The sequence below is a fragment of the Camelina sativa genome, chromosome 15, assembly GCF_030686135.1.
Source record: "Camelina sativa cultivar CO46 ecotype springtype chromosome 15, ASM3068613v1".
NCBI classification, from domain to species: Eukaryota; Viridiplantae; Streptophyta; class Magnoliopsida; order Brassicales; family Brassicaceae; genus Camelina; species Camelina sativa.
The window spans coordinates 11,314,042-11,327,798 of NC_141894.1; the positions used below are offsets into that span (position 1 = coordinate 11,314,042).

Consider the following 13,757-nt stretch of genomic DNA (forward strand, 5'->3'; position numbering starts at 1 on the left):
GAGTTCGACTTGAACACGAACTGGATCGAGTAGACGTGGGGACTCCAACCTTTTTGTCCTCTGGCATCATCGAACCTTATGTTATCCAAGTCAATGAAGAAGTACATAGAAAGACTGAAAATGGCATAAATGTATTGAATTCGTTACCTCAAGAAAGGCTGCATTTTCAGGGTCATCCAAACTTTGTAACGGACTATCATCCACAGTGAAACCGTTCTTCCAGATAGTTACAATGTACATGTACACTTCATATGGCTCGTCTTGTCGCTGTTGTTTTTCTTGAAGCTCAGCTGGAACCGTTTGTTCAGACATCAATCTTGGTGACTGCTCAGATTCCTTAGCTCTGTCGAAAATCGCATCAGGACATCTTTAGCATCCCACTAAAGCTACCACTACAGGTTAACGGTTTTTGCAAGTCATAAGGCACCAATCTTGCTTAGTAGTCTGGTGTTTAGGAAAAAGGTTTTTGTGTATGTATGTAGTGGTAGCTTATGAAAAAAAGGTTCTTCATGACACTTATGAATTGCTCCCACTTGCAAGATCCTTGCAGTATCATTGTGAATAGCGCAATTCTTAAGTGTTTGGATAAATTCGTCTCCTTCATTTGGATCAGACTTAATTAAATCTTTGTAAACCGATCAATCCAATTAAACTAAACCAGAGTTAACCGTATCTAATATCTCGTTCACGTTGGGACTTTTTGGAAGTGTTGGAGAAAAAGGAGCAAGAGCGGTCGTCGTCATCTCTTCTCCAAGATGAGGAGGAATACACAGAGAAGAAAGTCAAGAAAACCTAAACATTCGCCGGCGGAAATGGCGGCAACGAAGACACCGATTAGTCAACAAGACGTTGTTTCCGATGATCTGACCTATGAACTGTGGGCTCGAACCATGAAAGCTATACTAGTAGAGAAAGAACTTTGGGCTGTCGTTGAAAATGGAATCCCACCGGCCGATCCATCGGAGATTACAGAGTTGGCGGCGGCGACGATTCAACCCGAAGAGCTTTCCGAAGACAAAGAAGCGCTCCAGATTTTGCTATCTTCTCTCCCAGATTCGCTGAGAAAGACACTCGAAACCACCACTACAGCTTCAGCCAAACATCTTTGGGATTTGTTACAAGAAGCTAACGAGGAACTCGAACAAGTTAGGAGAATTGAAGAAGAAGATGGAGAACGTAACATCATCTCCTCATCATCATCGTTCATGGATCCTGCTGGTTTAGAATCGAATCATCATTATCTGGCTATTACGAATATGGTACTCTCGTTGTCAGATTCATATGATCTTACAACGAATGAACTCATCATCTTGGGTGTGAAGAAGCTTACTTTTAACAGATTTCGTGCGCTTCTTGATTTTACTGAAGTATTTGCAGTGAAATGTACCTTGTATGAAGTTTTGAAAGAAAACGAGTATCAAGCATCACGCGATTATAAAGGTTTTATCAGATGGATAACATCCATGTCAGATTCATATGATGGTACAGCTCTGGTGATGGAGCAAGTCGTGAGTGTAAAGAATCTGACTTTTAACAATACTCGTGAGCTTCTTGATGTGTTTGAATCAGTACCAGAGAAGAACATCAGTGGGATTATGAACGAATTTGTGGTTGGATCATCGTCACGTGTGAAAGAAGTTTGCTATTCACCTAGTGATCTTAGGGGTTTTCTTAAAGAAGCCAAGTTAGGGATGAAGGAAGGAGAAGGTACTATCAGCTCAGCAGCATCACAATGGAAAAAAGAGAGTGCTACTACAAGGGTGATGAGATCTAGGCATGAAAGAGGAGAGTGTATTCGATGTGGAGGTAAAGGGCATGTTTTCAAAGACTGTAGCAACAATGTTGTTGGTCCTGTGACCTTTGAGAAGGATATGTGGATGGTATACGACACTACCACTAACCATATGACTCCACATATCAACTATTTCACCACTTTAGACAGAAGACACAGAGCTCAGATCGAATTCATCACCGGGGAATCTGTCTTTGCTGAAGGAATGGGAGATGTCAGGATCATGACCAAGGAAGGGTTGAAGAAGACTATCAAGGATGTGCTTTTTGTTCCCAATATCGACAGAAACGTGTTGAGTGTTTCTCAGCTGACAGACGCCGGCTACATAGTCGCAATGACCACTGACAAATGCACTATAATGGAACAGAAAACTAGGAGATTATTTGGTCGATGCTTGTGGGAAGAGAGAGGCTATTTTCTGCGTTTGCAGGTGGTTGAAGGTAATCTCACATCTAATTGCTAGACTTACTAGTAATCATCAGTCAGTCTATTATGGGGATTTGGTTCGGTTTTATTCAGTTTTACAGTTTGTCTGGCATCAATCTTAGTTTTGAGGAAACATTTTTGGATTACTTACTGTATGCTGTGACTGTTTTGCGGATATGAGCATACATATAGTACTGCTTATGTTAAGTCTTTGTGGTAAATCATCATCTTGGCGTGCTTAGTTCTAATAATCACAAGTTAAAACCATCAACCATTCTTGTTGACCAGCATTGGAGAGAAACTTGTATAGTTTTTGCATGTGGTGCAGCGTACTTAGAAATAACCATACTTAACCAAATTGGATTCCCCTTAGAGTAAACAAGGGTTAACTCATCCCAATTAGGTAGTGTACTAGGTTCAGACCCACACGTACGTGCGGTATTATGTTTGTAAATATAATTTTTTTATTTGAATTAATGAAATAATGATGGTTTCATCAATAATTTAAATTTCCATAGGTCATACCAAAATAAAACCTTAACCTCATTAATGGTTGTTAAATATCCATAAAACACATGAACTATTAAACCAAATATAGACATGTTCACAACGATTAAATCTTGTCAAAAACAACTAAAGACCGTTTTAGAAAAAATATAAATATTTTGTGAAGGACACAATATTTGTTATGTCTTATACATGGTCTCAAATTCTTGTCGCATAACGAATACATGTGAGACAATATTTGTATAAATATATTTAATATAATATCTAAATTCGAACTCATATCAGATGAGTATTTAGTTTAATTTTTTGTTTGGTCTCAATCTAATTTATTATTGTTTGAGAAAATTACATAATCATGATTTCACCAATATTTTATAACTCAGAATGATCCAACAATCGGACCACTATCAAACTGAACCGGATTAATAGTTGGTTAAATTTTTATGAAACTCGTAAACTATTATAATTTGATATAAAATCGATAAAAATGATTAAAACCCGTTTAAGACAAATACAAATATTTAGGAGAGGCCATAATCTTGTTCCGTTCCATGCTGTCCTTCCCATTTTGTACTATTCACGTTCCCAGATATCCATATCATAAGAGATTACATTCACAATATGGGACATTCCAAGTATATAATAAATTTAGTATTTTTGATAGGAAACATAAATATAAGTTATAGATTATAGTATATATATACATATGAAATATTAGAATATTGCAAAATTAGTTGATTTTTTAATTTTTGTTATTTTGGTTCATCTATATTGGATTACATTTCTTTGTTTATTTTTGTTATAACATACTTTTATGTGATTTTTTTATATTTTAAACATTTCTATGCTAGAGAAATTGAAAAACATGTTTTCTATTAAAGAAATATGATTTTTTTATTCTTATTAATTTTAGAAGGTTTATCAAAAACTAAAAATAAAATTGGAATTCTAAAGTTTAGCCACTTAGACCATCTCCATTGCATAGTTTTTAAGGTGTTTTAACATAAATTTAATCATAAATTATTATTATTATAATATAGGTGTCTTAAAAACACTAAAAACTTCATTAAAATATCTTCATGATGTCTCACATTCTCCAAAAGAAAATTGTCTTACAATAGTAATATATATTTTTTAATTATATAATTAGACACTTTCTTAGAGCATTTGCAGTGGACATATTGTGATCTTTAGGTGTATATATGTTTACAATTTGGAATATACTCATATATGAAACCGATTAGAGATATGGAATGTTAGTATTAAAGATTTTATTTATTGTTATTAATATAATTGGTTAATTGCATTTTTATTAATTTTGATATCACAGATTCGATGTCAAACAGTAAATCATGTCTTGTTCCTTTGCCCCCCGGCACGTCAGGTGTGGGCATTATCCCAGGTACCGGTCGGTTCACAGTGTTTTCCGGTGGAGTCAGTTTTTGCAAATATGGATCATTTATTGGACCCCAATAGCCCGGGCTCTCATGTGTCCGCTTTCCCGTGGATTTTGTGGTATTTATGGAAGGCGCGTAATGCAAAGGTTTTCGAAAATATTACAGAACGCCCAGAGGAAACGGTCCGGATAGCTGAAGGTGAGGCTGTATCCTGGCATAAGGCTCAGGAGGGAGGTGAAGATGGGGTTAACTCTGACCAACCTACGGTAGCCGAATCCCGCCCACAGCGGCCCAACGGCTCTCTACCTTTGTTCTTTACAGGTTACCGATGTTTTGTGGATGGTTCTTGGAAATCCAATGATCGGTTCGCAGGAGCAGGGTGGTTCTGTATCCAGCCCCATGACCCAAGGCCAGGAAGGGGTGCTACTAATTTCCGGCAAAGTCTTTCCCCCTTACACGCTGAAGTGGAAGCTTTCATTTGGGCAATGCGCTGCATGATCGGACACGATTACTGTGATGTGGCTTTCTACTCGGACTGCGCTGACTTGGTGAAGATGGTGTCTTCACCGCACGACTGGCCGGCTTTCTCGACTTACCTACATGACATAAGGACGGACAGGGAGGAGTTTTCTTCCTTTTCCTTATCTTATATTTCCAGAGATGCAAATTCAAAAGCGGATCTTCTTGCACGCTATGCGCGCACTTCTCCGCAAAGTGTTCTGTATGTAAACAAGTTCCCTACGCATTGGCTCGTTTGAGCTAATCTATTGTTGTCAAAAAAAAAAAAAAAAAAAAAAAAGATTCGATGTCAAAATATATAAAATTTAATGATGAAATAAGTTTTTATGGTTACTCGCTCCACCTTTTATGGTATTGATGATTTTATTATAAACTTATTTCTTAATTCGACGTTGTTTATCTTTTACTTTATGGAAAAAAATATACAAAACATTACATGTATTATTAATTAGATCATTATGAATATAGGATATTGACTTGAATGTTACATGTATAATTAATACTAAGTGATTTATTTTGAGGTTTTACGAAAAAAGAGATTTAAAATAATATTAATAAAATATCCAAAATATTAACTCGATTTATTAAAGAAAAAAAAATATTGTTCATAATTTTTTTATTTGTTACAATTTAATTGTAAATACAATTTTACACTGTTAAAAATGAAGAAGATATTTATGATCCATGAGGAACAACTCCGGATCTAGATTCTATAAACCTCTCAAATTAAAAATTGGCAACATAAGATCTCATCATAAAGTTTTCTTCAGCATCCCAGTTCAGAAACTGCAAAATCAGGTCGCCAACACAAAATAGTTTTAAAGACATGCACGAAACATGATAAGAACATATAAACATACTCTTTTAATTAACAAAATAACATAAGAAGAAGTGAAAAGTACCAGCTCATAATTTTTTAAAGACATTCTCTATGGTTAAATCTCTTGATTTCGTGGCACATTCACAATCTTTGTTACCTATAATATTTGAAATAGAGAATACATGTCAGATAATAATGTTTAAAAATAAAATTTAAAAAATTAAGTAAATAATTCTATGAATGGATCAATAACTAAATAGAATTTTTCTTCAAAGAATATGTTCCTGACGGCTTGAAATATATGATAAACTGTTGACCTTGAAACCAAAAAATCATAAGAATATGCATAAAAGTTTAGTAAAACCTTGGAGATAAGCATGAGAAGAAGAACATGGTTATTTATTTTTGAATCTGCTTTTGTTTACAAATCCAATTTTTTCTACATTGTTTGTGGGATAATCTAGAGGGATGTATGCAAATTACAATGATTTCGAAAATATAACTAAAGTAGTTTTGAAAGTAATGTTATGAGTGGATTTGAGATTATGCCTAGCATATATTTACCGAGTCAAATATTATATGAAAATTTGGTAAGTACCTTCAATTTCGACGATTTGTTTTAGAAATATTTTAACTAAATTTCAGTTTATATATTAAAAATTAAATATGGAAGAGAGATTTGGTAAGTACCTCAAATTTCGCCAGTTTGATAATATTCTTCTTTCCTCATTAATTTTGAATATTTATTTCAATTGTTAGATATCTTCTCTGCGACGGACTTCTCAATGCTCTTCAATTATTTAAGAGCTTGACTGGTTCAAACGCTGTGGTTGCGGTTGCGGCTGCGAGAGATTGCGGAAGCGAGCGATTGTGGTTGCAAGCGTTATTAAGCGTTTTGAACGACTGGTTTAAAATTGGTGCGTTTGCGGGAGGTTTACGACTGGTTGACCAGCTGGTGTAATAGCGGTTGGAACATAAATAAATGTGATATATAATTAGATAAATGTTTTAAAATATCAAAACTTTATTAAACTTGATTTATAATTAAAATTCAAAATACTAAAATAATTATTTAAAAAATAAATAAATTTCATAATGAAATACTTATTACTTTATGCATTTGACTTTTTAACAAAACTTTAATCAAGTAATTTGATAAATGACTAAACATATGTTTTAGATCGTAGATCTTCTTTCTTAAATCTCACACACTCAATAATTTCTGTGGGCTACTATTTGCATCGGTAGTATTGATCAAGCGAGAGTTGAGAAGAGTCACTTGTGATTTGTTTTTATATTTTTCACAAATAATCTTATTTTCTTAAATTTCTGATGAAATGTTATATTTATTTAGATTTTTTTTGAACTTATGTGTGATGTGCCATTAAATTTACATCAAGTTTTCCGGGTTATTGTTAATTGAAATCTTATTTTCTTCTAATTATTTATTTTTTAATATTCTCAATCGTATTCGTAGTTCATTTTTTCCCATACTTAATGAATAAAATAGTTAGATAAAATATATATAAAAATATTTCATTATCATTGATTTGTTTCAAGTTTTTCAAAAAAAAAAAATTTCCAAACGCAAACGCCCGCAACCGTAAACGCTTGCGGATAGCAGCTTTTGGAATTCAGCGGCTGGAAGCGATTGGGAGCGGCTGTGAGCGATTGGAAGCGGTTTGTGTGATTGGCACCAATCGCTAGCAACCGCTACCACCCGCAAACATGCGTTTGCGGGAGGTAGCGGGAGAACCAGTCGACACCTTAATGATTTTTTTTTTAATGTAGGATCCGCGTCCTTTGAAACCAGATCCGAACAGGTTATATGCGATCCGAATAGCACTATCTTTGGCCGCTTTAATTTTCTAACTTTTAGGTCCTATTCACCCTTGTTTGTTTTTTTGTTTGTTCTCCAAAACTTTTTATAGAAAGGGCAATACATGAATTCTGTTTTGTTTATTTTTTTTATCTCTAAGTGTACTTCCCAATTAATAGTATAGATTTAAAATGTAGCATACTAATTTAGCACGCCACAGGAGTCAGAAACTAGTGATTATTAAAATTGTATAATTTAGGGCTTAAGAAAAAGTTTTAAAGAGATCCTAAGAGTAGCCGGCTATGGCGGTGGTGAATCCTGCGACTCTACAAGACGTCGTATTAGATGAGCTTAACTATGAAATATATAGAGATTGTGTGGCAAAAGACACGAAAGCGCTCCCGATATTGCAATCATCTCTTCCAAATTTGTTTTTCTGCCAAAGATCTTTGGGATTAATTTGCTGAAAAAGAAGCTAACGTACAAGCCAAGTTACAGAAGAAACTACCTGAGTACCAAAGTTTACTAATTATTAATATTGGCCATGCAACAATGTTTGATGAAGATATGGGGATGATACACACCACTACCACCAAACATATGACACCGTATGTCAAGTATTACACCAATTTAGACATAAAATACAGAGCTAAGGATGCAAGGAGCTTGTAGTGGTTGTCCAAGCTCATTTGTTAATGAGGTAACAGAGATCCTCTCAACAGTTTGTTGCATATGAATCCTATATATATGTTTTTTGTTAACGTTGTGGTGTAAGGTGTAGAACAAGAGTTTGATGGGGAAGATGAAGAGGAAACGTTGTCTGGAGAGATGGGAGTAGAGTAAGATATCTCCTCAAGCATATCCTCTCTGCTCTGCTAGTGAACAAATCCTAGTGAGTACACTTTTTGCTTCAACCCTTGTGTTTTTGGGCTTTTGAATCACACACACTCTAGAGTCTAGATCATGATTGATTTTGTTATGTAACTTTTGTTGACCTACAGTGCTAGATTGTTTTGATAATTTGAGTTTTTCCAAGGAATAATTTTACCAAGAAATTGTTACATTTTGACACAAACTTATGTATAATTTTGTTTGGTTAAATATTTTTGGTTGAATTCTAAAGACGTTGGTAAGTAAGAGGTTGCGCTTGGGTTTAATCACCCAACCGAACAATTTCATTAAACCGAATCAGACTTAACCGTATTTAATTTCCGGTTCACTTTCAGCTTAGAGTTTACGGTTTAAATAGAAAGTGTTGGAGAAAAAGGGACAAAACCTTCGTCCTCTTCTCCTCTAGAGGAATTATACAGAGAAGAAAACTCAAGAAGAACCCTAACAATCTATTCCAGCTATGGCGGCGGCGAAGAAGATGTGACAGGAATATTCCTTGGTATCTTATCTTATCCTACTTTAAGTTGTAACGGATATATTTCCGGTTTATAATTTGGTTCAGCTATTTTGGTACCGGTTTGTGGTCCAATCTCAGTACTATGTAAGGCAGGTAATGCCACTTCTGAAAAACCTAATTAATGAGCATCATCTTTTATCTCTTCTTTCATCTCTCTCTTCACTCATCTATTGCGGCGGTCTAACTCGCTTCCACCACTCGGAATCAGTTCTTTAAGGTGACCCTTCTTCCCTTTTTGGTCATCTTTCAGTCTGTTTTCACTATTCTTAGTTCTCTCGGTGAGATCCTAGAATAGATTTGTGTCACTGATTATTTTCTTGTCACATTGGTATCAGAGCGAGCGATTTTCGGATCTACGCAACCATGGCTGACGCTACCCGTCTTCAAACCATGAGCAAGCAAATCAAAGATCAAAGGCAGACGACTGACGACATCAAAGGTCAAATAGCGGAACTGGTGAAGTTGCAGACTGAGCTGGCCAGATCTCACGCCTCCATCGAGTCTATGTTACAGAAGCTACTGTCACAACACTCGGGTCAGACAAGTGGAACCGCGGGTTCTCCGACAGCGGCGTCCGGTGAGCTTAGAGCGGCATCTCAGCAGCCACGCCCTCCGGATCCTCCAGATCTGTTGAAAGAATATCTCGCTTCCTCTGGTAAGCGACCCCTGGTTTCGGACCGTACGCCGGCTCATCACACAGCCCCGAATGGTCTGTCTACACGCTTGACCAAGGTAGGTTTTCCACTCTTTGATAGAACCTTGCTGAGAGATTGGGTTTATTGCTGGGAGCAGTTCTTCCTCCTTGACCATACTCCTGCTGAGGGGAAGGTACAGCTAGCTTCCATCTATATAGAGGGGAAAGCGATGCAGTGGCTCCACAACTACTTGAACAATCGTTTTGGAGTTTTCCTCTCTTGGTCCGAGTTCATTATGGCTTTGCCCAAGAGGTTTGCAGAAGCATATAATGATCTATTGTCAGCTTTGGTGAGCTTAAAGAAGTCAGGAGATACGGTGGAGGTTTTCCTCGCTTTGACAAAGTTGTCCTTGCCAGATGCGCATGCCGTGAGCATTTTCCTGACCAATCTCAACCCGCAGCTCTCATTACACGTTCGTCAGTTTGAGGTTGGCGATGTATCTAATGCCGCTCGTTTAGCAAGCCTCCATGAAGCTTACTTAACCCATGCCCAACCAAAACCCTCCGAGCTCCCTTCAGTCCCTACTCCAAGACAAACACCTCGACTCAACACCGTACCCAAAACACAACACCTCAGCTACCCTTACCCGAGAACAACACATCCAAATACCAGTTAAACAAGCCAAACACTTTTATCAAACCAACAGATAAAATCCCAAGGAAGTACTCTTACCAGGAGATGCAAGAGCGTCGAACCAAAGGGTTGTGTATGTTTTGTGATGAACCATACTCTCCAGGCCATCACTTGAAACACAAAAGCTCTCAGATATTCGTGGTGGAGGTAGAAGAAGAGGATGATTGTCCAGAAGGGGAAGAGATAATCACTAATGATTGTCCAGAAGGGGAAGAGATAATCACTAATCACCCCGATGATCAGGCTGAAGAGATAACAGAAGCAGGACCAGTCATATCGGTGAATGCGCTGAACGGCACCTCAGACTTCACTTGTATGATTATGATAGCTCACTATGGTAAGCGGAAGCTCCATGTATTGATAGATCCTGGCAGCACACATAGTTTCTTCAGCTTAGCAGTGGCCAACGAAGTGGGTAGTCTCTTGGAACCCATTAAACCAATACGAGTGACTGGAGCTTTTGGTGGATCAATCATATCCAAGCATAAGTGTTCTTCTTTCTCGTTTAAGATGCAAGGCTACTCATTCGTCACTGAGGTCAGACCAATACCACAAGATTGCTATGATCTTGTTTTGGGAGTGCAATGGCTGGTAACATTAGGTCCGATCTTTTCTTGAACCTACGCAAGGAGTTCAAGATAGATGGAATGAAGTACGTATTAAGGGGAACCAAGGTTGTGTGCAAAGAAGTCAAAGGAGACAACCTGGACAAGATCATGCAACAACCTTCGCAGATCGCTCTTCTGCAAGTCCAACTGATCTCAGACTCTCCAAATCAACCTTCCTTGCAACCAGAAGCTCTGCTGTCGCATATCTCCACGCATGAGTCATTGATGACTAACGACCCTTCTCTGCAATACCAATTGGCGTCGTTCAATGACATCTTTGAGGAACCCTCCGGTTTACCTCCATTCCGAGAAGGCTTCAACCACAAGATTCCCCTGGTCACAGACGCAAACCCGGTAAATCTCAGACCTTATCGCTACTCCACACTTCAGAAGGATGTCATAGACAAGATGGTGAAGGACATGGTCACTTAGGGAATCATACAAAGCAGTACCAGACCCTATGCCTCTCCCATTGTGTTAGTCAAGAAGAAAGATGGGTCTTGGCGTCTATGTGTTGACTACCGTGGGCTCAACAAGCAAACCATCAAGGACAAATACCCCATTCCCTTGTTGGAGGACCTACTGGATGAGCTAGGAGGAGCTAAATACTTTTCTAAGTTGGACTTGAGGGCTGGTTTCCACCAAATTCGAATGTCACCAGAGGATGTGTACAAAACGGCATTCAAGACTCATGCCGATCACTACGAGTATGTAGTAATGCCCTTTGGGCTTACTAATGCTCCCTGCACATTCCAAGGTCTGATGAATCATGCTTTCAAAGAAATCTCGAGGAAGTTCCTGCTAGTTTTCTTCGATGACATTCTAGTTTACAGTGCCACTTGGGAGTTACATCTACACCACTTGCAACAGGTGTTCCTCAGACTCAGGAGCCAACAACTTTACCTGAAGCCATCAAAATGTACCTTTGGAGCTACAGTCATCGAGTATCTGGGGCATTTCATATCAGAGAAGGGAGTGAGCACTGATCCGAGCAAGATCGAGGCAATAGAACAATGGCCAACTCCGGCGAATCAAAAACAACTGAGGAGTTTCTTGGGCTTGGCCAACTATTACCGGCGATTCATAAAGGGGTACGGGGTCATTGCAAGAGCACTCACCAACCTACTTACGAAAGAAGGGTTCATCTGGAGCGAGGAGGCAAACGAGGCTTTTCAAAATTTGAAGAAAGCGTTATCCACCTCTCCAGTACTCGCACTACCAAACTTCGACAAAATGTTTGTAGTCGAGACTGATGCGTCGAACGTGGGCATAGGAGCAGTCTTAATGCAGGATCACCATCCAATATACTTCATCAGTAGAGCACTGGGCCCGAGACACCAATCGCTGTCAGTGTACGAGAAAGAACTCCTTGTTGTCGTCCATGCTGTTCAGGTTTGGAATGCCTATCTCGCGCATCGTCCTTTTATTATAAAGACGGATCAAAAGAGCCTTAAGTTCCTCATGGATCAGAAGGTAACAACACCGTTCCAACACATGTGGTTGTCCAAGCTGATAGGGTACACCTTTGAGATTCAGTATAAATCGGGTAAGCAAAACCATGCTGCTGATGCTCTCTCACGAGTCACCGGATCCCAACTGTTGCACATCACACTGTCTCAAGCACATGAGGGTTTCTTTGATTCCCTGAAGCTCTTATGGGAGACTGATACTCATCTGCAGAAGCTTATTTCTGAGATCGAAGCTAAACCTTCATCGCACCCTAACTATACCTTCACAAATGGAGAATTGAGACATAAGAGAAAGTTAGTTGTTGGCAATGATGCAGTAGTAAAGACACGAATTCTCCAATGGCTGCACGATTCAGCTATAGGGGGTCATTCAGGCAGAGATGCGACGTTATACCGCGTCAAATCATTGTTTTACTGGCCAAAGATGAGTTTGGAAGTCCAGAATTACGTGAGGAACTGTAACATCTGCCAAAGGAACAAGTACGATACCGCTGCTAAACCTGGTCTGCTTAACCCACTACCCATCCCTAAAGGCGTCTGGGAATCAACCAGTCTAGACTTTATGGAAGGTTTACCACCCTCTTCTGGTAAGCATTGCATCATGGTGGTCATCGACAGGTTAAGTAAGAATGCACATTTCCTCCCTTTATCTCATCCCTATACTGCTCTGGAAGTCGCACAAATATACTTTGACCAGGTCATTAAACTCCATAGAATGCCTAAAGATGTCACCAGTGACAGAGATCCCACATTCCCGAGTGAAATTTGGCGGGAGATGTTTCGAGTCCATGGTACTGATCTGCAGTTTTAAACCTCGTATCACCCTCAAACCGACGGACAAACTGAGATCACCAACAAGACGTTGGAGACATACCTTCGCTGTATGGTATCTGAGGCTCCACAAACTTGGAGTAAGTGGCTTTCCCTTGCAGAGTGGTGGTACAATACGACGTATCATACTACAATACGCTCAACACCATTTGAGATAATGTATGGTCAACCGCCTCCGATTCACCTCCCTTATCTCCCTGGTGAAAGTTCATCCATTGTGATCGATCGCAGTCTGCAGAAACGAGAAGAAGTGATTAATATGCTTAAGTTTCACCTTCTCAGAGCTCAGAACAGAATGAAGCAAGCCGCAGATTCTCATCGGTCTGACAGAGAGTTCAAACTGGGTGACTACGTCTATCTCAAGCTCCAACCTTACCGACAAAACTCCTTGAAGTCAAAGAATATCCCACACAAGATTTCCCCAAGGTACTATGGCCCTTTCCCTATCGTCCACAAAGTAGGATCCGTTGCCTACAAGCTGAAACTACCACCTCAAGCAGCCATCCACGATGTCTTCCACGTGAGTCAACTCAAATTCTGTCCAAATCCTTCTACCGATGCACCACTGTTACCACAGTACCTAGTGGACATTGGAAATGCTCGTGAACCAGAGGCTATATTGGATAAGAAGATGATTAAGTCGCGCAACAAGGCTATCACAAAGGTCTTAGTCCATTGGAAGGGTTCCACACCCGCAAAATCTACCTGGGAGTTTTACCAAGACTTCATCAACAAGTATCCTACATTCGATCCTTGAGGACAAGGATGCTCTGAAGGAGGGAGTATTGTGACAGAAATATTCCTTGGTATCTTATCTTATCCTACTTTAAGTT

At 38.8% G+C, this 13,757-nt stretch overlaps 3 protein-coding genes across 3 annotated transcripts; all 3 read left to right on the forward strand.

The window, feature by feature from the left end:
- Positions 1-812: 812 nt before the first annotated feature.
- LOC104748381 (uncharacterized) lies at positions 813-2,255 on the forward strand. The gene has a single exon (XM_010470033.1). The coding sequence runs from the start codon at positions 813-815 to the stop codon at positions 2,253-2,255; it is 1,443 nt and encodes a 480-aa protein (XP_010468335.1).
- Positions 2,256-4,175: 1,920 nt separating this feature from the next.
- LOC147926497 (uncharacterized) lies at positions 4,176-4,880 on the forward strand. The gene has a single exon (XM_087487080.1). It carries the CDS (start codon positions 4,176-4,178, stop codon positions 4,878-4,880), a length of 705 nt encoding a protein of 234 aa, XP_087343206.1.
- Positions 4,881-13,081: 8,201 nt separating this feature from the next.
- On the forward strand, positions 13,082-13,681 carry LOC147926498 (uncharacterized). The gene has a single exon (XM_087487081.1). The coding sequence runs from the start codon at positions 13,082-13,084 to the stop codon at positions 13,679-13,681; it is 600 nt and encodes a 199-aa protein (XP_087343207.1).
- The last annotated feature ends 76 nt before the right edge of the window (positions 13,682-13,757 follow it).